General features: G+C 36.4%; 2 protein-coding genes across 3 annotated transcripts; both read right to left on the reverse strand.

Annotated features, from left to right (window-relative positions):
- Nucleotides 1-2,533: 2,533 nt before the first annotated feature.
- LOC127499867 (relaxin-3 receptor 1-like) lies at nt 2,534-5,479 on the reverse strand. The gene has a single exon (XM_051870514.1). It carries the CDS (start codon nt 3,759-3,761, stop codon nt 2,718-2,720), a length of 1,044 nt encoding a protein of 347 aa, XP_051726474.1. The 5' UTR covers nt 3,762-5,479; the 3' UTR covers nt 2,534-2,717.
- Nucleotides 5,480-7,045: 1,566 nt separating this feature from the next.
- Nucleotides 7,046-25,913, reverse strand: pias1b (protein inhibitor of activated STAT, 1b). Of its 2 annotated transcripts, XM_051870509.1 has the most exons (15): nt 25,678-25,861; nt 19,375-19,419; nt 18,836-19,280; nt 15,732-15,816; nt 15,369-15,416; nt 14,905-14,995; nt 14,377-14,511; nt 14,159-14,264; nt 12,514-12,587; nt 12,013-12,173; nt 11,506-11,636; nt 11,182-11,356; nt 10,793-10,932; nt 9,682-9,722; nt 7,046-9,485 (listed from the first exon to the last, which is right to left on the reverse strand). In XM_051870509.1, exons 1-15 carry the CDS (start codon nt 25,699-25,701, stop codon nt 9,168-9,170), a joined length of 2,019 nt encoding a protein of 672 aa, XP_051726469.1. In that variant the 5' UTR covers nt 25,702-25,861; the 3' UTR covers nt 7,046-9,167. The 2 variants fall into 2 exon arrangements, with proteins under 2 accessions (XP_051726469.1, XP_051726470.1); XM_051870510.1 differs by lacking the exon at nt 19,375-19,419 and having other exon boundaries at nt 25,678-25,913.
- Nucleotides 25,914-26,052: the final 139 nt, after the last annotated feature.

Here is a 26,052-nt window from a genome sequence, read left to right on the forward strand (position 1 = left end):
CTCTGAATGTGTAATATCATTGCCATTTTCATGTTTATTATTGTTTTCAGACAAACCCCTTTGACCTACAATACTTGGAGACCCCTAAGATTTTAAGTTAATTTTTCAATAATTTAACCATTTCATGCATGAATTATGACAACCTCAGTCAGGATTTTTTTTTTCTTGTGTGTTTTTATTGCTCTAGGGCATGAAAAACAAGATTTGAACTTTTATTTATTTATTTATTTATTGTACGCATTTTTTTTCAAAGAGATTTTCAGATGTCCACTTGAGTGGACAGTGCATTTTTGGTTTTAACTGAAGAGATACTGTATTAAACATAATACATTAATAACACAGCAATACTGTGTGTATTTAACAAACCATTGAATTAAATTATATAAAATACATTGATCTATTGATGTTTTCAGACCGTGGAAAAAACAAGAGATCAGGTGTTTTCAGTTTCATCTGGAATTAGCAGTGTTGGGATTAACGCATGACAAGTAACATGCATAAATTAATCAGATTACTTTTTTGATGTAACAAGTAAAGCATTACAAGTAACATGCATAACGTAATCAGATTACTTTTCTGGTGTTACAAGTAATGCATTACAAGTAACATGCATAACGTATTCAGATTACTTTTCTGGTGTTACAAGTAAAGTAATGCATTACAAGTAACATGCATAACGTAATCAGATTACTTTTCTGGTGTTACAAGTAAAGTAATGCATTACAAGTAACATGCATAACGTATTCAGATTACTTTTTTTGATGTAACGAGTAAAGCATTACAAGTAACATGCATAACGTAATCAGATTACTCTTTTGATGTAACGAGTAAAGTAGTGCCTTACAAGTAACGTACAGTATGTAATCACATTATTTATGATTAATCAGAATTTCCTCCCAATCTAAAATCGAATCACTGTAAAAAATGGTATGAGCTATTTACTTAAAAAAATTATGGTAACAATTAATATTACACATGATATTTTTGAGTAGTTTTTAAGGTTTGATTCTTTAATGGAATCTACATGAATAAATCATGTAAAATCTCTTAAATTATTTAGTCTATGACACAATTAATTTAATATTTTTAGTGAAATGTCCTTTTTTATTTTAAGTTGACTCTCAAAAATGTGTGATTTAGAGTGAATGAAAATTACCTGTTTATATTTGACTTTGAGTTATGTTGTACAATTAAAAGACTGTATTTTGCTAGCACAACACAAGTAAAAACAAACCTGTTATTGCACTGGCAATAGCAAAGTTATTGCTCATTGAACAAAGCAACATGCTTCAAAGTATTAGTACAGTTATCCACAACCTAACCGTGAGCTCTACTCTTCTCTACAATGGTAACCATCAAATCTTCAACAAAACAAAAACTCTTTCAAATGTCAAACATAACTAAACATTAAACATCAACAGATATTTCCCTTCACTCAAAAACACATAAAATAACACTTAATTTCAATATTTACTCTCCATTTCCAGCCATATGCAAAGCATATTGGGAACTAACAATGAGGTCTCTAAATAAAACCACATAATTGAGCTAATTCTCTTAAAATAAATAGGTAGCCTTCTTTCCTTAATTTTATTAGCTTAATCGGTTCCTCAATTCAAGCCTCAAAACTGCTTAAGTTTCCTTAAAAAAATTAGGAAAATGGTTTTATTAGTGAAATGTTCTCAATATTTTCTATAAAACACTGAACCACTATTTTATTAATAAACTATTTTTAATTATCACCTTAATTTTTTTTAATGAAAATTACAAGACCGATGATTAATTTTTGGAAAATGTAACAATGATATGACTCCTTAGACGTTACTTGATGCTACAACATTTTTTTTTCAACCTGCAAGAGTCTCCTAGGATAGAAGGAATGGATTGCATTACAATCACTATTTTTATTTTGATTGTTTTTATTTTCAAATAATTTATTCATTTTAATTTTACATTTTTATGATTTAATTAATCGTTATCTTTTCATCAACTCAACCCCCCTGCAGTTCTTTCATTAACCCCAGTTTGGGAAAACCTGGCATAATGTGATTCTTAATATATATATATATATATATATATATATAATATCTCAAAATGGTACACAATAATCCCATTCAAATCTAAGTGATAAACGAGTTAGGTCAAAAGTAATCTAAAAGTAATCACAATACATTACCTAAAATGAGTAATCTACATTATGTTACTACTATTTTCATCATGTAATTTGTAATCAGTACTGACTACAATTAAGTAATCTACCCAGCACTGCATACTGAAGTTATGGTCAGAGTACTGTTTATAATGATTTATTCATGTCAACCTTATTCACAACGGGAAATATGCCTGTGTTTTACAATTGATATGTTTTAGTATTTGTAAAGACAGACTGTTGTTGTTGTTGCTTTAATAGTCATTTTTAAACATGCATACATTTTTGAACTTCTCAGTTTAATAAAAGATGGCATTGTTTAAGATAGACCGATAATCAGTTTGACCATTCTATAAACCAATATTCATTTTCGAATTTTTTTTATGGGTCTAGCAATAAATTCAGTCTGGTCTCTAAAGAATAGCACCCAACAATAAATTATCATATGCAAGAAAACTTAATAATATATTATAATAATTATAATAGATTCATAATACTTATGAATCTCTTCAGCATAAAATGGTCGATCTGCAATTTTAATATCGATGCATTTGTGTCACATCTCGGTTCACGGACGCCTCGTAGATTTCTGAAAAGACCTCTTTAATAACCAAGGAGCAATATTTGACAAACAATTTTTCAGTTTCTTTCTCAATGCCCTTCTCGTAAGACAATATATAAAAGGATTTAAGCAACTATTAGTATGAGCTAAGCAAACAGTAACGGGGAATACATAAGTATGGGCAATATAATAAGCCTCGTCCCAGTGAATCACGTTCAACTTGACCAGCACACCCCAAAATGTGATCGCGTGGTTCGGCATCCAGCAAAGAAAGAATGAAAGAACCACAACTGTGATAGATTTGGTGACATGAATCCTGTGCTTTGAATGAATGTTATTCAGATTTCGCTTTCTCACAAATCTCAGAAGCAACAAATAAAACACGGAAAGGATCAACATGGGCAGAATAAAAGCAACCAGGATTTTTTGCAAATGATAGAAGGCCAGCCAGTATTGTCCTGCAGGAAACTTTAGTAAACAGAGCTTTTCTCCAGCCACGTTTGTCACCGTGGAGAAAATGGATGTTGGCGCGGTGGCGACTGTAGCAACGACCCACAAAAACGCGCAAACCCATTTGACAGAGCATGATGCTGGTGGACGGACCCTAGTCTTGGCGGCTGAAGCCACAGAGCAGTATCGAGTGATGCTCATAGCAGTGAGGAAGAAGACGCTGGCGTACATGTTCATCACAGTGACGGACAGTATGATCTTGCACATGGCGTCTCCAAACGGCCAGCTGAAATCCAGAGCGGTATCCACCGCCCAAAACGGCAACGTCAGGACGAACTGGATGTCTGTGACAGCTAAGTTAATGATGAACACATTAATGGTGGTGCTCTGTTTGCAGTGTTTCACTCTCATGATGAAGAGGACGAGCGAATTCCCTACTAAGCCTATTGCGCACACGAGAATGTACACCACGGAGATCATGATCCTCAAGACCGGGCTCCTGTCCGCGGTTACGTCAATGTCCTCCAGATTTCCAAATGTGACATGACCCTGAGAGGTTCGGTTAAACACCCTGCTGCTGCTGTTGAAAGGGTCACCCATAGTTGAGTATCCAACGGCGCGTTCCACCTGCTACCTGCCTCAGTCCGTGTTCGGCTGAAGAAGTTCTCTCAGCGGTTTGCCCACCAGCCGTGCGCTTCCACTAATATATCCAGAGGTACACACGCATTGGCGTTACCCGCCTATGAGGGGCAAAGATTGGCTAGAGGCATGTAGCCTATGACTGATACTCAGTCACTCACTTTTTTTTTTTACCTATGCATTATTATGACTTTATTTCAAGTGATTTCAGTGATCAAAAAAGTTAGATTACAAGTTATGGCACGAAATAAAAGATTTGAGAACAATAAGAGACTTACGAACAGTAATAGCTGTTAGCGATTGAGGTAACCATGGCAAAAGTACGCTGATCGAGCGACATTTTTTCGCTGATCGAGCATTTGCGAGTTTGCATCTCACAATTCTTACTTTTTATAAAGTCAGAATTGACTTAATATCTCGCAATTCTGACTTTGTATCACGCAATGGGATGATAGTCTACCATTAAAGCATGAATTTGATAGGTCTACATAATATTCACATATGCAGTTCATATCCGACATAATGTATTAGCCCTGGAGTTACAGCATGAAATAATATTTAAACCTATAACATTTTTTTCTCACGATTCAGACTCTTTTTTCCCGCCTCGCAATTACGAGTTTATATCTCCCAATTTGGACTTTATAACTCGCAATTGTGAGTTGTTTAGGCCTATCACTATTCTGAGGGGGGGAATAGAATTGCGGGATATAAACTTGCAATTCTGAGGAAGAATTGAAAATTATCCCATGATTTACTCACCCTCAAGCCATCATAGGTGAACCTTCTTTCAAACGAACACAATCGGAGATATATTTAAAAATATCCTGGCTCTTCCAAGCTTTATAATGGTAGTGAATGGGGGTCGAGATTTTGAAGCCCCAAAAATGCATCCATCTATCATAAAAAATAATCCATACGGCTCCAGGGGGTTGATAAAGGCCTTCTGATGCGAATCGATGGGTTTTTTTAAAGAAAAATGTCCATATTTAAAACTTTATAAACTAAAATAGCTAGCTTCCGGCAAAGATACCCTTATCTTATCTTACTTCAGAGATAATCACTATGTTTATAATGAAACCATCATATTTATAAATATATTAATCATATCAGATAATAAAATATATTTATTGTTATTACTGTAAAGCTATATTAAATTATTATGGGATCATATTTCAATGACAATATATTTATTGAATAAAAATAAATTATTTTATCAAAATAAACTGAAAATAGTAGAAACTTTGCTAAAGTGATTGTTTTGAACAAGTACGTATTAGATATTATTCAAAACATTTTACTTTAGCTAAAGTATTTGTATAAATACTTTGTGCCTTTTGCACCATGCTGGAGAGACTTTTACTTATAACATGAAAGTAAGGTTAATAATATAACTTAGATTACACATTTTTCAGTTTTACTCAAATTAGGGTGATGCAAAAATGAGTACAACCCTACTGAAAGTCTCTGGAGCAAAGCAAAATTTTAGACTACAAATGTCTAATTTAACAAGAATTCAACAGGTGAGTCTAATTATTCATTACACAGGCGTACAGCAGACAGTTGACTATAAAAGGGTGTTAAAACCCCTTCCCATTTCATGCTGTCAGCAATGGCACCACATGGAAGAGAAATGTCACAAGACCTGAAAAAGAAAATAATTTCTTTACACCAGAAAGGTGAAGGCTACAAGAAGATCAGCAAAGCTTTACTTATCAGTCAGAATACTGTAGCAAAAGTGGTACAAAAATTAAAAAAAAGATGGAACTGCAACCATCTCACAGAGACGTCCAGGTCGTCCACGGAAGTTAACACCTCGACAGGAGCGTCTTCTGATGAGAAGGGTTGAGGAAAATCGGCATGCAAGTTCACTGCAGTTATCTTAAGAAGTAGAAAGCCAAACTGGGGTGACTATTTCCCGTGACACAATACGGCGTACACTGCAGAGGAATGGCATGCATGGGTGCCGTCCACGAAAGAAGCCTCTCCTAAAGCCCAGGCACAAAAAAGCCTGCCTGGAGTTTGCCAGGGCCCATGCTGACAAAGATGAAGACTACTGGGACTCTATACTCTGGAGTGATGAGACCAAGATAAATGTTTTTGGAACTGATGGCTTCAAAACTGTATGGCGTCGCAAAGGTGAGGAATACAAAGAAAAATGCATGGTGACTACAGTGAAACATGGTAGTGGCAGTGTCCTTATCTGGGGCTGCATGAGTGCTGCTGGTGTCGGGGAGCTGCATTTCATTGATGGCATCATGAATTCACAGATGTAATGCTCTATACTGAAAGAGAAGATGCTACCATCACTCCGTGCCATTGGTCATCGTGCACTTTTCCAACATGATAATGATCCTAAACACACATCTAAGGCCACTGTTGGATTTCTGAAGAAGAACAGGGTGAAAGTGATTCAGTGGCTCCTGATCTGAACCCAATCGAACACCTATGGGGAATTCTGAAGAGACAAGTTGAGCATCACTCTCCATCCAGCATCCAGTCTCTAAAAGAGGTCATTCTTGAAGAATGGAAAAAGATTGATGTTGCAAAATGTCGCCAACTTGTTCATTCCATGCCTAGAAGACTTGGTGCTGTCATTAAAAATCATGGAGGCCATACAAAGTACTAGATGTAGTAGTTTTTGTTGTGGGGTGTACTCATTTTTGCATCACCCTAATTTGAGTAAAACTGAAAAATGTGTAATCTAAGTTATAACATGAAAGTAAGGTTAATAATATAAGTTAAACAGATGTTATATTATCTTGTCAACATTTTGGAATTTTTTTTTTTTTTTGTTCATTGAGATATTGTTTAAAATGTTACTTTTCAAAGGGGGTGTACTCATTTACGCTGAGCACTGTACATTTGTAAGATTTTAACAAAACAGAAAAAAATCAGAATTGTGAGATATAAACTCGAAATTACCTTTTTTATTCTTTTATCCCATGTTTTCCATAGCCTGCAACTGCAGAACTAGTCTTACCAGTTAGCCAAGCGGTAATCAGTCTTACTTTTCAGATTCAAATAAGACCAATCTACATTTTTATGTAGATTGGTTGACTTAGAACACCAGTCTTAAAGAATAAAATTAGATGACTGACTTGTAAGATTAGTCTAAGCATTTTATGAAACTGTCCAAAAAAATCATAAATAAAAATCCACAATTTTAATGCTTATGACACAATATTCCCTTAATCCATTTGTGCATTCTGCAACCAGAGGTCAAATAAAGACTAAAATACAGATAAGACAGAAATAGAAAAGATTTAATGTATTTGTTTTATTACAGCTAAACCGCTCTCTACATAAACAAGTAACATTCATTAAGTAAACAATGTATCCCAATTCAAATAATAAATAATTCATATAATATTTTGTACAAACTGGTATTGGTTTCCTGTACATAATGGTTTCTCTCATAGCGTACCATACAGTAAGAGAAGAACTTAAGGCAGAGAGTTCATACTTGCCAGTTATTGGTACAGCTATAACAGACTGACTGTCTAGTGGTTTACTTCAAGGACGTAGCGGTTCAGCGGGCACATGAAATATATGATTTCAGTGCAATGTCAAATGGGAGATTTGTGTAAAATGACGGCCGTCTCAATTTTGTGTGCTATTACTTAACTCAGTGCAAATGTAAAAATATATAAATTAAGCAAGCATGGGTTTATCAATCCAATTGTTAATTTTCAACATTGAATACAAAAATCACTCATTTAGAAAGATTAGTGAGTGGACTGTGCACTGGCTGTCATTAAAGTGATTAAAAGAATGTGCTAACGTTCATCCAGGTCCATCATTAGCTGTTCCACAACCCTTTTTTTTTTTTTTTTTAATGCAGGACAATCAATGACAAATCAAAAACAGCTGTCACTTCACAATGAAGCCAGAGGATGTGGCTTTTATCCTTTAAACGGCTTAATTTCAACCAAAGTTGAATCTGACACAGCAAGTACGATTGTGGAATTTAATGCCTCAGATGTCTCATATAGTACAAATATGAGAGAGGGAGAGACAAGGACACGTAATTAGCTACTTGTACAATGCAAAGCAAGTGTTAAGAGCTCTTGAAATAATTACCAAATAAATGCATGATCAAACAAATAGTAAAAATATAATATATAGATAAAATAAATAAATTCAGTTTTACACAGATGAAAATAGACAGCACAGATTATGTTGCAATAAGGTCACCTTCCAAGCACACTTTCAAAACCTATAAAGCTAGAATTAGATGATGGTTGCGTTGGAACGGTTGGTTCCGATCTCAGTTGTAGCCCAAACCACACAGACCTTGAGAAAACGACAAGGTGTTCTTGACATTTAAAATGGCCACTGGAAGAGACAGAAGAAACCAAATCAGAAAGCTGTCAATTGCCGTTTGATAGCTGAAATCTTGGGACCAAATCTGAATCTGAAGGTCTGCTGGTATGGGATGGTACACTTCATGTCTTGAGGAAATAATTACTCGTCTACTGCAACATCATTCTGGTTATTTTTCTGTCATTTTTGCAACAAACTAAATGAGGTATACTATAGTGTCTGATATCCTCAGCGCTGTTTTTGCAAACCTCACCTCACCTTTTGAGGTTTAGTTTAGACAAAAAAAAACAAAGGATATGAGATCGTGAAAAAAAAAAAAAAAGTACAAGAGTTTACCTCAGGTACTATCCAGCAAATCTGGGCACTGATGTCTTTAAACTCCGCTTCTTCTTACATACTTAATGTGGTAATGAATGAGAAAGAATGTGCAACTGGAATAAGACGTGACCTCTGTCGACTCTTCAAGCATGTCGTGGCTAGATTCTGTATTGGCATAAGGGAATGCTTCTGTACAGCATACATCCTACATAACTTAAAGCAATAATAAATTACCTGCACAGGATAATGGCATTAAATAATGTGGTGTTCCCTCACTGATCAAACAATGGCTGAGGGAAAGAGTCTCAGAAATAAAAATGATGAAGATGACTGCCATTCTATTACTGTGACTAAAATAATTATTTGAAGTGAAATAAAATAGCAAAAAGTATAAAAGGTACACAATAAGATAATCAAAGAACAACACACAGAGCAGTGAAAAACATCTTCAGTATCCATGGAGAAAATACCAACTGAAGTCACTCACTGGGTAGGCAGCGTCCTATTGTTTATATACAAAAGTAAAACTGAAAATAGATTTTTCTTCTCTGTACACAGCAATTGTATTCTTCTCTTTACAAAAGTCTTTGTTCTCTTTTTTTTCTCCTCCAAACTTTCGATCCCATTCATGTCTAAATCCCATCACGAGTGCACCAAGCTCCTTCTCCGCCCTCCAGCTGTTTGTGATAAAGGCTTGTCCGTTTGCAGGGCACCCCAGTGCGGTCAGTCCAGTGATATGACGTCGGGGATGGAGCCGTATATTACGGAGGCGGCGGCGTCGGAACGCGAGCGGGAGGCGTTGGTATGTGGGTGGCTGTCTCTCAGACTGCTGGAGGACACCAGACTGCTGCTGCTACCACTGCTGCTGCCCCCGCTGCCGTTGGCAGGCACTAACGAGCTGTTCGCCGGCGTCCCCGACTGCTCCAGGAAGAGCTGAGAGGAACCATAGGGCATGAAGCGGTTCAGCAGCAGCTCATGGTCTTCTGATGCTGACGCAGAGGCTGAGGCGGCGGCTGCAGCGGCCATGACCATGTTATAATGCTACAAAGGGGATAAAGAAAAACAATTTTAGACTATGCTGATGTTTTATAATATACATTTTTTTTATTTTAATTCTATCCCAGCCAGATCTTGGTCCTAGTGCACTCAATCCATGTCATTTGGTTAAACAGATGTTGTTTAAGAACAATGCTGCCCTCTAGCAGTGATGAGCTGCTGTTTCAGAGAGTGAACATACCTGGTGATTGTCCCCTTGTAAAAATGAGAAGAAATTCAGATCTGTAGAATAAGAAAAAAAAAAAAAGCTGTTTGGTATAAATTTGTTTACATCTGACCTAGAAAGATTTTTTTTAATTTTAAATCACAACAAAACCTAAAACTTTGTTCATTGGATTAAGCAACAAAGAAATCCCAGATTTCATGTACAAAGATTTATAATTAGAGTTATAATTATAATTAGAGACTGTCTATTAAAGTGCAAGTACGATCACAGCGAACATTCAGATCTGCATTGGTGCGGCCGCTGACCCAGAGAGAGCAGTTATCATGTATAGGTATGAAACAGCTTTTTTTTCAACCACACAGTATCATTATTTCTGTCTAACAATAATTCAAATTATCACAGAAGTACTGGGATAAAAGTTTATAGTTTGGATATAAACTACGGTAGCAAACAAAATTCATTTATTCATTTAACCAGGTAAAAAAACTCTGAGATTAAAATCTCTTTTTAGAGTAAAAAAATAGAGTAAATCATCTTTTGAAAATAACTTGAAGCATCAAATTAAGATTGTATCAATTACATCGTTACACCAGTAGGTGGCGACAAGTGACTGTCAAATAATGTAAGTCACTGAATCATTCATTCAAAGATTAATTCAAAAATGAGGATTTATCCTGTAATGAAACAAATCTATTTGACTGAGTCATTTATTCATTCATTCAAATGTTAAAAAAATAATAATTAAAATTAAATATTTTTAAATAGACTGCAGCAATTAACATTTTGTCAAAACCTCTAGTAAATTACATGTTTCAGCATATTAGAATGATTTCTACCATCACAAAAGAGAAAACAATTGTATTTCAGTTGTAGTATTTCACAATATTACTGTTCTTACTCTATTTTTGATTTTAAAAAAATGCAGCAGTGGGAGCATAAGAGCCCTTCTAATTTTTTTTTTTAATCTTACTGACCCCAAACTTTTGAACGGAAGCGTAGCTAAATGACAACCAATTAATCTGAGCATGAACAAACAAGGAGGTCAAGATGAACAGTGCTGTTTGAGCTAGTAGGCACACTCTTATTAAAAATGAAAAATATTATATTAGTGGAATGATGCCGGTACCTGACAGGTCACTGGCTGTGTGGTAATAATGACGATAATCCTGGATGAGAGGAGGAGGGGGAGGGATATAATTTGTCTCCATTGCCGGCATGCTGGGAGCCCGTGCCAGTGGAGACGCCTGATGATGCAGATTCAACACTCTACAGCAAAAAAAAAAAAAAAAAAAAAAAGAAGAAACACATACAGAGGCTTCAAAATGATCTAGACATTTAAACCACATTTCTTTGCATTATATGACAAAATATGAATCCAAGTGCCATTTATAAAAATAAATCACAAATACACTTTTCAAAAAATGTTTCAAGACATTTCACAAAAACATTTGTTGGGGTTTAAATGATAAATCAATAGACTTACTGTGCAAAATGAAGAAAAATATAAATTCTCACCCTTTGTTGACAGGTGGGGAGGTGGGTGATAGAGATGGACAGGCTCTTTTAGGTGGAGGCTCGTCGTCATCATCATCTGAGGAGCTGTCCAGCGTCAAGTCAATTACTTCCACTTTCTTACTGCTACTGTGGGACGAACTGTTTCTGTGGTCTGATACAACAGACCGACACGAGTCTACAAGAGAGGAGCATAAAAAAAACAGACCTCCCTGAATCAAATAGCAAGTCAATACCATCTCATTTTTTGTTTAATACGGTACCATGCAAATATCTACACATTTTACTACAGGACTGAGACAACTGTATAACATATATAATATATACCATCAATGCCATTTGACGATGCTGACACTTCCTGTACCACTTTCTTGGATCTCATAGGAGCCCAATTGCCATCTTCTTTAAACTGGATCTCATCACAGTCCACACAACTGCTCAGAATCTCCATGAACAACCTGTACAAAAAAAAAGAAAACCCTTTAAAAAAAACAACTTTGGCAAGACTTCAATTTTGACAGCACACACTGCCGTTCAAAGGTTTAGGGTCAGTAAGCGAATATATTAAAATAGAAAACAGTTATTTTAAATTGTAATAACATTTCACAATATTACAGTTTTACTGTATTTTTTTGACAAAATAAATGCAGCCTTGGTAAGCCTAAGACTTCTTTCAAAAACATAAAAATATTACCAACCTTTAACTTTTGAACAGCAGCACATAGATGCTCTTACACATTAGGCAATGACTGGTACATTAAAGCAAAACAAAGCGTTTTTGTAGATTTCAGATGGCCCACAATCACAGGTGTGAAAGGTGAGACCAGTACTGACCCATCAATAATAAGGTGCTCATATGGGGCTTTCTTGTCGCAGACCGGACACACCCAGGTGGGTTTCTTCTCATTCATTTGGATGTAGAGCGTAGCATCAAAGCACTGCAGATGCGAGCAGGTGAGCGCTCGGCAGGGAATCGTCAACCGCATCTTTCCGAGCTGTTCATTTACACACAGATGGGCACACATTATGTTAGCATTCATTATATTGCCACATGCTGCTTTCAAACTTTATAAGTGAATGATGATTATACAGTTGTATCTCATTCCTAAACTGCTGGCTTGTGGTTTATTCTCCATAGCTCGAAATTATTAAACTGACAACAAACACAATGTGAGAGTCATAAGCAGGGCCTGGTGGCCTTGGTGAAAAGAAGCAGAGTTTCATTATTCTGACAAAATGATTAATGCAATTGTGTCTAAAGGAATGTCACAAGGTTTAACAGAATCCATTGAGAGGAATAAAAACTATATTGAGGGTTGAGGGTCCATTACATACCGGACAGAGCAAGGAGACTCGCAGGCTGGTGGTGGCAATCTCACTGTCAGGGTCTGCGGTGAGCTTTTCTTTGACTGAAGAGAGGGCACAGAACGCAAAACCAATCAGTTTTTTATAGGCAATATTCTCTGACAGTGAACAGGCAGCTCAAATAAGACTTGTAACGTGGAAAAACACTTTATTTTGATCATCACTTTATTAAAACAATAGTTGCCGGTGCTAAATGGGAGCATTTGTAGGTGAATGTCAGAAAATCCAAAGTAAATATGCCACAATACTTAAACTGGCAGAAATTCGCATTTGTGTGTGTAATATTCAGAATGAAAAGGCTCAACAGGCTTTATGCAGAACGTCATATGAACCAACAGGAAGTGTTACAGCAGTATGAACTAACGACCAGTGTTGGGGTAATGCATTACAAGTAATGTGAGTTACGTAATCAGATTACTTTTTTCAAGAAATTAGTAAAGTAACGCATTACTTTTAAATCTACAACAAAATATCTGAGTTACTTTTTCAAATAAGCTTTCCCATTTATTGACTGACAGCTCTCCTGTCCCCATGCTGAGAGAAATCGAGAGTGCAGAGGCGTTGTGTGCACTGTGTAAACATGATGCTTATTCTAGACTAGTTCTAGACTAAATGCGAGCTTACATTTAATCATTTACTACTTCTCCTGCGTCCTATTCTTCTGTGATCCAGAATGACAGCACAGCTGTAAGGTTTGTTTGAGCTGCGCTCTTTACTGTACAGGCGTGAATTTGCATTTCCTTCAGCCTGAGGCTTATTTATTTCACTTTTGGTGTGAAAGGGCCTTTACATTTGTCAAAAATATAACTTTTTTGTTGTTAAAAACAAACAAACATACAAGCCCAGCCCAGATGAGAAAAAGTAACGCAAAAGTAACATAACGCATTACTTTCCATAAAAAGTAACTAAGTAATGCAATTAGTTACTTTTTTAGAGAGTAACTCAACATTGTAATGGATTCCTATTGAAAGTAACTTTCCCCAACACTGCTGACGGCAATATCCATTAACTTTTAAAGTCGTCATGAAATCAAAATTGACCCTATTTACTTTGCTAGTGCATATTACTAGTCTTGTGGTAAACAATTAATAAAAAAAAATTGTTTGTCATGGTAATCTTTAATCAAAATCTGAAAAGTTACTTCCGGTCTGGAATTGCGCTCCTTCTCTGATGACGTCAGTTTGACGGCTTGGGTTGAAAACACTTAAACCTCTCCAACCGTTAGTCTGCTATGAGCGAGAGATGGAGAGGAGGAGCGCTAAAGGAAAACCCTGCCCTCTATTCAATATTCCGTTTCACTTGGAAATACGTCACAACACTGGTCGTTTGCAACTTCCGGTTCACGGGGACTTTAAGGTATTCTGCTAACCTAGCTAGTTCTTTTTATTGTTGGTATTGTATTCTAACATCTGAATGTTAGTGAGAAGAAGAAAAACAAAAAATATGTATATATCAATCTGCATATGCAATAGACATCTATGGTAGCTTCTCTGAAGGCATCTTGAGTAAAACAGCTACAGTACATACAAAACACCTGAACTGGAAGCAAAGCAACCGGTTTTACGGAATACGGAAGTTTGTTGCACATACCATTACAAGTTCAGAGTAAACTTACTGAGTGCTCTTGAGTGGTCTGGGTTTCTAATGCCTTTTGACCGTAGTCTCTGTAGCAAAACTGAGGAGGACTGCTGTCGGACCAAGTACACTGCCATGGAGTAGCTCTGTATGGAAAACATAGCTTTTAGAAATTGTCGCACTCTGAGCAACATGACAATGATGTTTCAATTTCAGACCAATCAAGAAACAATTTCAAACAGATTTCACTTTCATTACCCTTCCGATTTCTGACGTCCATGACACAACAATGGTGTTAGGAACTGTTGTAGACAACCTAACCAGGGAGGTAATGTTGATGGGTCTGCTCGGTCGCTTTGGCTCCACTCCATTTTTGGTTGGAGGAAGATATCCCTGAGGACAACCACAAAAAGACATTCAGTTAAACAGCCAGCACAAGAAACAATAAATCACAGAAAAATGTTTGTATATGAAACATTAATTTGTTATAAGAGTCAAATATGCTGACAATAAAAATGATAAAGTTAAAAATAAATCTTTCAAAAATGTAATGTTTGTATTTGTGTTGGTTTCATACAATTTTGGAAAAAGTAATTTAAAGGCATAGTTCACCCAAAAATGAAAATTCTGTCATTATTTACTCACCCTCAAGTTGTTCCAAACCTTTCATTTTTGGGTGAACTATCCCTTTAAATATACATGTGTTAATCATTGTTTCAAACAATTTATCTGTCATTGGCTGAAAGATTCTTGCTGATTTGTGACCAAAAATAAAGCCAGACTCACAGGGAGGGTACAGGGTTTTCCATTCACTTTTACACAAAGGTTGGGTGGGAAATGATCTTCCTGAGGACAACTTGTCTCTGATAAGCAAAACCTGAAAAATGTGTTGAGATTCTTTTAGGAATGTGTGGGAAAGATTTCAAGACTCTCTCAGAAACCTAAACAAAAGCAAGCTCTGAAGATGGGGGTATGTTAGCCTAAAAACAGACAATCGAAACGTAGACAGCACATTCAAATAAAAAATATTTAACTGCACAGCACTTTAAATAGCAAATAATTTGTTATTTTAAATGTGAAATACAACATTTTACATTATCATAAGACTCTGTGATAACACAAAACATTAACAAACAATAGTGGCAAGTAAAATGACACTCTTTAAAGTAACTATTTAGCAGCATGTTTCCAGTTTGTCAAAAAGTTCCAGTTGAGTTTTGTAGATCTTTTGTTGGAAACTTGTCATATACCTTAGCTGTACTTGAACGGTGAAGTCACATTTGGTCCCAGAAATGTCCCTGTCGAGACAAGAGGGTGGGAGTAAAGGAATGTGTGATAGAGCGTAGGAGAGAAAAGCATACCAAACATTCTACAGGACCGCTCGCTTGGGCACGTCTGATAAGCACTATCGTCTGCTATGCAACTACAAGAAGAAGATATCTGACAAGACAAGGTAAACTGCTCAACAGCTGTTTTAAATTCAGCCAGTTTCAGTTCTGGCTGAAATAACGGCTTAAAATTTATTAGAAATGCAAAATTAGTTGGGGCATTTCAAGCACTTAAACCATGTTATCTTGTCCAACAATGCAATTTGATATCCCCCCCACACTTACATTGAGCTGCTGATCTGTTGAACTTGCTGAGGCGTTAGTGCAAACGCAAAACATGTTTCCTGAAACCTCTGACTGCTGTCTGAGGCTGTAAAACAATAAGAGAGGAGATGATTATAGAAGATGGAGAATCCACTAAAAAATAAATATACAAGGAATTTAATCATGTTTACCATTCAAATATGACTCTTTGTTACAAAACAGCACAGTTCAGGCAACACACAGAATAGTCCCATTTTATTCCTTTAGCATAAATTTTGATAAAATGCACATTTTAGAGAACAGTGTGCTTCCAAGTTTAGAAAAGTTTGGAGAGGGCCTTTTCTGTATCATACAGAAATGCTTCAGTAAGTCTGGTGTGTTTACTCAAAAGGAAACTGTTAGGGAGGACCAACTTCCTTGTAATGGTTTTTGCTGGTCCACATACTTTTGGTTATATACATTTGCATATTTCGTGACAGCATCCTTGACCGAGCAGTGAACAGAATAGCATTTGAAAGTGAACTTTAGTTAGCAGCATCAAGAAAAATCCAACAGTAAGTAAAGTTAATTATCTCAAACCATTATCAAAGCAGCATCTCAGTTACAGACACAAGGTTGCTGGTCCGCGGAACCACTTTAAACACTCGCGCAGTTTAGTTCAAAGCCAAACTCTACAACAGATCCAAAAATAACCCCAGGTTACATAACCCAATCTCCTTAAATGAAGCAAGGGTTTCAGAAGCAAGAGAGAGAGAGAGAGAGAGATAAGAGGAAGTTCTATCAGCACCTTTACAGGCACTCCACACCGCACACATAGGTGGCTGAACTCAATGAAAGAGACTGAAATGAGAGGTGCGCTTTCCTTGAGTAGTCATGTGAAGAGGAAAATCTATTCCAATTGAAGTGGAGAGAGTTTAACAGTGAGATGCTGGAAGATGATTAATCTGTACTCAATTCTCTGCTGTGTTAAAGCTCCATCAACACTGGTTGCTCTCTCAGCTCAAACAACTCAAAATTCATCAGATTGACCTATAAAGAATGTTCAGTCCGAGGGGCTTCAACTCAATATGGAAGAAGGACCATCTTGTTTCCTGGAAGTTGCTTGAGAAGCAATTTAATGTTACAGGGTCCTTTGCATTGCATAGCAAAAAGCTGTTATTATTTAGCAATTTGTACTCAAACTGAACTATATAAGAGTCCTTGTAAGAAAATGAAACTTGAAATAAGGTAGCTTGCTTCCACACTCCAAAATGAGTTATTGGTTAAGGAACTAGATTTGATTCAAACTGCCATCTGCTCAGCAACTGAATCATTGCAACTCAATTTTTGATGGAGTTTGGCCTGACTGGCTCCATACATTGATTTTAAGGACCCACTTTGGCAGCTATTTCCATTGAAAGAACACAATGACAGGCTTGCACTTGAAAAATCCCAGAAGTGAAAACACTAAGGCTAGTTATCTAAACATTACAAAGACCAAAACCAGTGAAAGATCATAACACTTAACCCTGCTGAAGAGAGAACTATCAAAGAAAAAAGGCACTAGCACAACCTTCATGCTTAATCACACTTCCTTTCCATATTGGCCTTTTATTCTTAGCATGAGCTGGATGACTAAATATAGCACAGGTGGCCCATGTCCAATCTGATAAGCCATAAATCACTGGAAGAGCACCTTTATGTTTGCATCAATGGGGGAGGGGAAGTCTTCAAGAGAGGCCCATATTACTCAAGGGATGTACAAATCTACAGATTTTCAAAATCGATTAGTCGATGGGTTGTCCGAAAGTCTAGTTAGTCTTAAGGAAGCATCATGTCCACAAGCTCCGAACAGATGCTTTTCTTAGCGATATATTAATGCAATATATGACAAACATAAAAGCGAGTTCTATGTTATGGTTTTTAAAATATAATAATTAAGATAACACTTTTTTAAAGGATTAGTTCACTTCAGAATAAAAATTTCCTAATAATTTACTCACCCAAAAGTCATCCAAGATGTTTATGTCTTTCTTTTTTCATTCAAATAGAAATTAAAGTTTTTGAGGAAAACATTCCAGGATTTTTCTCCATATAGTGGACTTCAGTGGGGTACACCGGGTGGAAGGTCCAAATTGCAGTTTCAATGTAGCTTCAAAGGGCTCTACATGATCCCAGATGAGGAATAAAGGTCTTATCTAGAGAAATGATCGGTCATTTTCTAAAAATTTTTTTTATTTTTTTAATATTCTTTTTAACCACAAATGCTCATCTTGCACTAGCTATGCGATGTGCCACGCATTATTTAATCACTTCCGCGTGACATAGGCGGTAGGGCGAAAAACTCTATCTCATTTTCTCCTCCAACTTCAAAATCATCTGACATTGTTGTTTTACCTTTTTTTTTGTAAAGGGCTTTTGGTTAATGTTTGCACATTCACTTTGTAGACACTAGATCTGTACTTTCACCTACATCACGCGTGACCTTTCTAACATGATTACGTTATGTGTGGCGGATCACAGAGCAGTGCAAGACGAACATTTGTGGTTAAAAAGTATAACTCTTTTTTTTTTTTAGAAAATGTAGAGCGCTTTGGACCTTGTACCCCACTGAAGTCCACTATATGGAGAAAAATCCTGGAATGTTTTCCTCAAAAACTTTAATTTCTTTTCGACTGAAGAAAGAAAGACATGAACATTTTGGATGACATGGGGATGAGTAAATTATCAGGAAATTTTAATTCAGAAGTGAACTAATCCTTTAAGGTAACAGTTACACGTAACATGTTATATGTACTTACTACAGTAATAACAATAAATTATGCATAATTACAATGACCCTAAACCAAACCCTAAGCCTAACCATAACCCTATATTAAGTGAATGTAGTTAATTATTAGTCAGTAATTGTGTAATTACACTGTAATTACACTGTAACAACGTAACATTAAAGCATAACCATAAATAATATTTCTTTCACATCCAGGACGAAGAATTGTTTCAGATGAGATGAATTTAGAGATATTCAGAAAGCTTTACTATGCTAAACACTCTCTGACAAGCTACATTTTTAAACTCATTACTGTATAAGCACTATTCAACCGTAATCAACTAGCTGACTGTTAGAGATCATTCCTTATACTCACCTAAACTGGTGGGTTTGATAAGCTCATCAAGTACATCGTAGAAGGGCAGCCTCTGTAGCTTGACGTCTGGATGGACTGGGTGAAGGGCGGAGGGCAGGTGTGGCAGGCCCAGCTCGTGCTTTGGCCCAAGCAGCGCGACAGGTAGTAGAGACGGTGAACCGTGCCCATCAAATCCCAGCTGTGTTAGGCTGGCTGGCAGGCCTGCGTGAGCCCCTCCAGAGGTGGAGTGTATGCCAGGGAGGGAGAGGTCTGTCGGGGACACCATCTTTGTGGGGAAGCGGCGGCGGTAGAGCTCCTTGATCTTCATCTGCACGGCAGGGCTGCAGCCAGCTTTCAACAAATGTAACGCTTTGGTCAAGAGTTCGTGCTTCCTTCCGTGTTTGTTGCGACCTGCATATCCCAGAAGAACCTGAAGCTCTGAGACACGGAGGCTCATCACCATTTGCTGTTTTTAAAAGAGAGGAAACAGCAGAGAAATTATGCAATTGCCAAAACAAATAATTAAGAGAGCATTTAACTAGGTTAAAGGAATAGTTCACCCCAAAATGATGATCAATGAAGACAGCATACACGTTTGGTACAGCCTAAGGTTGAGTAAATAAACGAAAATAAACTATTAAACTTTTCAAATTCAAACAATGCTCTTAAGAATTGAAATTGTTTTTCTGTAAAAACAGTTAAAACACTACAGTTCAAAACTTTGGGGTTGGTAAGAAACAGTAGAAACAGTAACATTAGGCAATATTTTTACAAATTACAATTTAGTTTTCTGTCACTTTTTATCAATTTAATGCATCCTTGCTGAATAAAAGTATTAATTTTTCAATAGATTTTCCAACCCATTTCTTCATTTCTGACAGACAATAGGCAGTTCCAGATTAAATCACAGAGTCATTGTTTACTTTCTACATTAGTCAACCTAACTCAGGTTAACTAGTGTTTAGGTGCCTCACTTTTAATGAGGGTAGTTTAAAATGAGGTTATCCAGTCAGTATGGTAAGAGCTATGATTTATACGTCTTATACACAATGTAGGACTAAATTAGCTTCAGGCTCAGTCTTGGACTATCATTCATTATAAGCCATAAGTCATAGTTATGTTAGCCAAAAGGGATGTCAGTGAGAATACGATCAGTTCTGTTTGCCAAATGCAGATCATATCAGGTTTTTGAGGGATTTTTAGGTTTTAAGGTTTGTATTGTGCAGACCTGTAATTGTGATGTCCCTCATGTACGGAGTTTGAGCACATGTGCAAATGTTAACACCTACATGTGTGGGATCAAAGCCACTTCTCATGTGCAGAACAGCAGACTTTACCTCCCCTGTCATTCTTGGATATTCTGAGACTATAAAGGGCTGTGTTGGTGGTAGGTACCCGCATTTGGATTCTATTAAAATCTATGGGCAGGCCGAGTGGTGAAGAGGGTGAGATAGTGGGGGAAGGGAAGATCAAGCCTGAGCCTAAGCCAGTGAGTTTTCATAACAAAAGCAGTGGAGCACAGCTCCAGGGAAAACAAGAGAACCACAGACCAGCAGAAGATCATATTTCTTCACCTTGGAGAAACCAGAGTCCCCTCCCCAGTATACTGCCAAGTGCCAACTGGACTGTTCACACAAATACTGACACAAACACTCTTTATTAATTTCCACCCACCCCACCGCCCAACACAAATAAACGGCTTCACTAATGGCGCAGACAGATGATGAGACTCTTGCTCTCGTCCTATTATAGCGAGGAACAGCCCTCAATGTAAACCTAGAGAGATTAGAAGTTTGGTGATTCAAGAAGAACCCATGAGAAAGCCTGAACTTTCTGGTAAATCATATAGTCAGCATGGTTTCAACGTTGCAAGTTTTTTTTTTCTTTCATACTTCTAAGATCAAATGAACATCCCACAACCTGAAAGTATACTCTTGGTCAAGTTCAACAGTCTCTAGTCAACATCCAGCTGAGAGAGCAAGGTGAAGGGAGCAAACACTCCTAAGTTTAAACGGTTATTAGGATGAGCTCATCCTCCTCATGAGGGCCCTATAACCCTGTGAAGACAAAGGAAAAATAAGTGGACCCTGAGCTGTGTAAAAACTATGGGTGTAACAGTTCTCTTTAAAAAAACAAACCATGATTCATCTTAGTTCTAACAACACATAGGGATTATCTATTTTGCAAAGAAAACAAAGCATCTCATAGACATTCGGAGTGACAACATCCGCTAATGTCTCGTATGTGATGTGCCCATGCATCGTTCTATAAGTATACAACTACACTGCTAGACGGCGGTGTCGGCTACAGGAACAAAGTGTACCAGAAGAAGATCCATCTCTGTGTGAACCAAGTTGGAGAAGCTGCAGCAATGTTAATGAAAATTCTGATGTTTATCACGCTTTCTCATTTTAATAATACCGGTACTGACAGCATTTTAATAATAATTCATATTTCCTGATTTTTACGTCGGTGTGCAACAGTGTGTTTGAAGTGCTCTGCGAAACGACACGTCTCTTAACCTCACCCAGGCTGCATTTATTTGATCAAAAATACTAATATTGTGAAATATTATTACAATTTAAAATAACTTTCAGCAGCCATTACTCCAGTCTTCAATCACATGATCCCTCAGAAATCATTCTAATATGCTCAAGAAACATTTTTTTATTATCAACGGTGAAATCAGCTACTTTTTTTTTTTTTTTTAAAGTCCAAAAGAACTGCATTTAATTGAAAAAAAGAAAAAAATCTTTTGTAACAAATGTCTTCTTCACTGTTACTTTCGGTCAAATTGACCAATTTCTTTCAAATCTTACTGACCCCATTTTAAAGACAATTTACACTCTAAAGTCATCTCTCAATGACACTGATACCCTGTGGGAAATGGGCTCTTGTGTCTGTAAGCACACACTTTAAATATACAAACAGCACTATGCTGCACACAGGTTTTCTACACAAGCTAGATGAACAAGCAGCTAGAATGAAACTAGTGATGAAAAAAGCCCTCCTAAAAGTGACAGATTTTAATATCAAGAAGACATAATGAAATTCAACAAAATGACATTTATAAAGAAAAAGATACCTTGCAGAAATTGCCAAAAATTGCATTTAAATATAGTGCTGAACTGATCTGAGCTGAATAATGACACTGTTATCCTCTATAAAGCTGCTTTTAATTTGAATTTAATTTGAGTTTTTTTTATATCTTATGAACTTTGACATTGTTATTGAACTAAACTGAAACAACACTGAACCAAATTGAGTTGAATAATGACAGCTGTATTTTTAGAGCTGCTTTAAAGCTGAAATTCTATATGCTTTTCATAATTAAAAAACTTTGTAACATTAACACTTATTTTCCTATTACTGTAAAGCTGCTTTGAAACAATCTGTATGTGTTAAGTTCTATTTAAATAAAGGTGACTTGACTAAGAATATTCACATAACTTTTGTCATGATATGGCTTTTTTCTGTTATTTCAGTTTGTTCCTTGAGGTTCACTTAAAATGTTAAAGTTCTTTTTTTTTTTTGCAAAAAAAAAAAAAAAAAAAAAAAAAAAAAAAAAGCAAATATATGCAGAATAATGATTACTTACAACCGTCCTTCTAACCCTCTATCTGAATTGATTGGTTATTAAGAGAAGGCTCCTTTAAGGCTTGTCAGCAAATGGCCATTGTAATGATTGCTAACATCAAAAAATAAGTCTTTGAAAATATTATCCCTATAAAACCATAATTTACAGTAAAAAGCATCATCAAATTGTTTACTTATGGTTTGCGCTGTAGCTGCTGTTAGATTCAATATGGTTGGCTGCTTCATCTTTTAACAATTTTTTTTGTAAACTCTCAAATACACTGTCCCTCATTTACAAAACAATCTGCAGTCAAATGCTCTGAACAAACATATAATCCTATCCCGATCTGAGACACCATTAAAAATAAACCACCACTTGTTTATGATGCTGGGATCCTTCTGAAGTCTGCACAGAGACAAACAAGCTGTTTAAAGAAGACTTGTCAAAGCAAATGTAGTTTTATTCTCCAATTTGTCCTGTTGTCAGCAGACTCAAACACAATGGAGTACATCAGAAATTGACAGACATTTCTATACTGTATATTGTAGGCAGCTTCAATGATTATAATGGGTTCCATTTGCTTTTGACGTGACGTTAGTTAAGTGACTGAACGCCAGTGGTGCAATGATGTAAAACTATTCATTGAATACGCAAATGTATTTCCCTGTGTGACATTACAGGTCCCACAACATCTAAACAAACTATTTTTGAAGCTTGGCTACATAAAAGCTTTTTTATAATGAAGAGGATGTTTTCAACTTTGAACCTTGAAGGATGTTTCAATGGTACATAGACCCTTATATGTCCCTATATTTCTCATGTCATGATCCCTTTCCAAGAATAGAAATCACAATTTTTAAGTTTCCTGCTATCTCATGGTTTTTCATGACCGAGACAACCCTGCAGGTTGCTTTCACATTCATTATGACCGGATTGAAAAAGAGCGACCATCACAGACTTCAGAGTTTCTCTTTTAAAAGAAAAACAGCATACAGGTTTAGAACAACATGAGGGTGAGTGAATGACGACAGATCATCTCTTTAGGCCCTCAGATAATTCCAGCACTACTTCCAAAAACATCAGAGCAAGACAATAATAGGCTCTGTTCTATGGTCTGATCACCTTGCAAAGAACTGAGAACAGCCTAAATAGCACTTCTTCACAGAAAAGGTGCAAATAATAAAACAACTGCTTGAATCAACAATGAGGTTGCTGATTTAGTTTTAGTTTCAATGAGTGTGGTTATCATAAGCCTTGACTCATTTATGACAAAAACATAATCTAAAGGAAGCACTTCTCTGAAAGGATGTCATTTTGGTAACTGCGTAAAGCAAGCTTCCGATCTGCATAACCCACAAATGCGTTGATGCTCAATAACATTTAAATAAATTATAATAATTGATAACTAGTTAAAATGAGGCAGAATTCTTCATAATAAACTACCTCCTTGTCTCTAATAATTTACAAAAACAATAGAAGAAAAGGGACTTTTTAATTTATGTTTTAAAATCTTCAATGTTTGACCAGGAAGGTTGTTTTGACCGATACACTAAACATTATGATGCAGGTCTCCTATGCAATAGTAAAAGCTAGTATTAAAATTTCACAGTAACATATTATATTAGATGTATTACAACAGGTGTACAATTTATCATAAAATCAAAATTGGATTTCATTCGACGAGTTATGTCAGACGGTGAATGGTAAAAGCAAATAAAACATTCCTGATTTCAATCAGTGCTGAAGGCAAAAAAAATATCCATTTCTTTTTATGCTTTCTGGTTCAATGAACAGTGGCAAGATGATGATTATGTCTATTAGGGGATTCTGGAAGTTAAAAGATGGCCCAAGACAGCAAATTGATTATATATATAAAGAAAATAAATTCATATTCACTGAATTTACATTCAAAACTAATTATTTTCAGTTAATGCTAATACTGTCTGTTACCATTAAATATTTTATATTTACCTTTTAACATCAAATTGTCATTTTCCTATGTAGCAAGTTTGAACTCTAAACTCATTTTTGTCTTAAATGGCAAAACCACAGGAAATGCCTTCTCTACTGACACACACCTAAAATATACAGCTTAAAAGTACTTTTAAACAACAGCGGTTTTACCTATGAAACACTGCTGACTGGATTATCAGCAGTATAGGCCATTGAAGATTTAGACCGAATGCTTATCGTCCTGTTTTACTCTCTGCAAAATTGCTGGTTTTTTATTGCCAACAGGAGTATCAAGGTACAATGTGTTATTGCCAAATAAAGCCTCTGTGAAGGAAAAAGGGGGAAAAAAATTCTAATACACAAGTTATGGCCATGTTATCCGTTTCGGAAAACTGTTTAAATTAATCAACAACTGTCTTTTGACAGTATTCTGTCTAAGTCACAGCCAGTTTAGAAATCTTTATGTTCGTCTCCATAAGTAACACTACAGCACAACAACAAACAGCTGACCAAAGTCAGCTTATCACCACTAGCAATCCATATCGTGATTGGGGCATTCAAACAATCAAATCAAATAAACAACAACAATGACAGAATACACTATTAAAATATCTTCATGTCTTGTCTCAATGCAGGACAAACAATCTCACAGGACATCTCAAACCTAAGACATTAAGCACCAGCTAAACATACACGAACTTCCTACTAAAACACAAAAACTAAAAGCAACAGGCCGTAGTCGATGGCTCCGTCTCAAAATCTGGTGTTTTGCAAACACAGAGAGCATTTCTGGACGTCACAGACTCAATTAAAATGTTCAAACGTTTCTACGACGCCCAAAATTCAGTCTTGGTTGTCAGCTATCTAGGTTATGATACTGAGCAGTTGTCTGTTTTTATAAATGCAGCGGGTTAACAGAAGTCCTAACTGTCAAAGTACCGAATCTCCAGCCTGTTAGCAGCCTACGCACCACCCACATGCTGCTTCACACTTACGACCGACTCCTCTGGCGGCCCATGGATTATTTAATCATCTCATTCAATCGTTAAAAGAACAATTAACAGTATTAATAAATCAATTCAGAGGGAAGGTGGATAATTTCACAGCAGCAGGCAGACAGCTGTGCGGGTTAGCTGGCAGCTAACTGAATCCATCACAACAATAACACTGTTCCTTAAACCGGGCTTAAAACTGCTCATAAAGCGATTTTGAATCAAATACGGAACGACGCCTCGTACAAAAGTCAATCACAGAAAGAGGTCAGACGGAAAGCATTACTGAAAAGGTCTTGTATAAAGGCTGTATTGACAGTAAATTGCGGGTTACACTTTACCTTCAATTCCGCACTCTCCGCCATCTTGTTTCTCTGGCGCAAGCGTGATCTGAGCCTTGGCACGTGACCAGGACGTGTGTTTGTTCAAATGCTCAGGAATCCCTCTGAAGTTTAAAAATTAGCGCGAGGATTACGCGATTTCACGCTGCTTGAATGGAGTACATGGCATTACACATCAGCGACAAGATCTCATGGAACGAAACGCGCTCGCTTGTTTGGTTGATCTATTTATACAATTCATAAATGTGTTTATTGATTGATTAAACAAAATGGTATCGGTACATTTTCCGGGAAATCCGACGAAATTTGGATTCGGTTTTGTCAGCTGACGAGTCATTTCCAAGAATCAGTTCTTTCGAACAATTTGTTTAAAAA

The sequence above is a fragment of the Ctenopharyngodon idella genome, chromosome 18 (assembly GCF_019924925.1).
Source record: "Ctenopharyngodon idella isolate HZGC_01 chromosome 18, HZGC01, whole genome shotgun sequence".
NCBI lineage: Eukaryota > Metazoa > Chordata > Actinopteri > Cypriniformes > Xenocyprididae > Ctenopharyngodon > Ctenopharyngodon idella.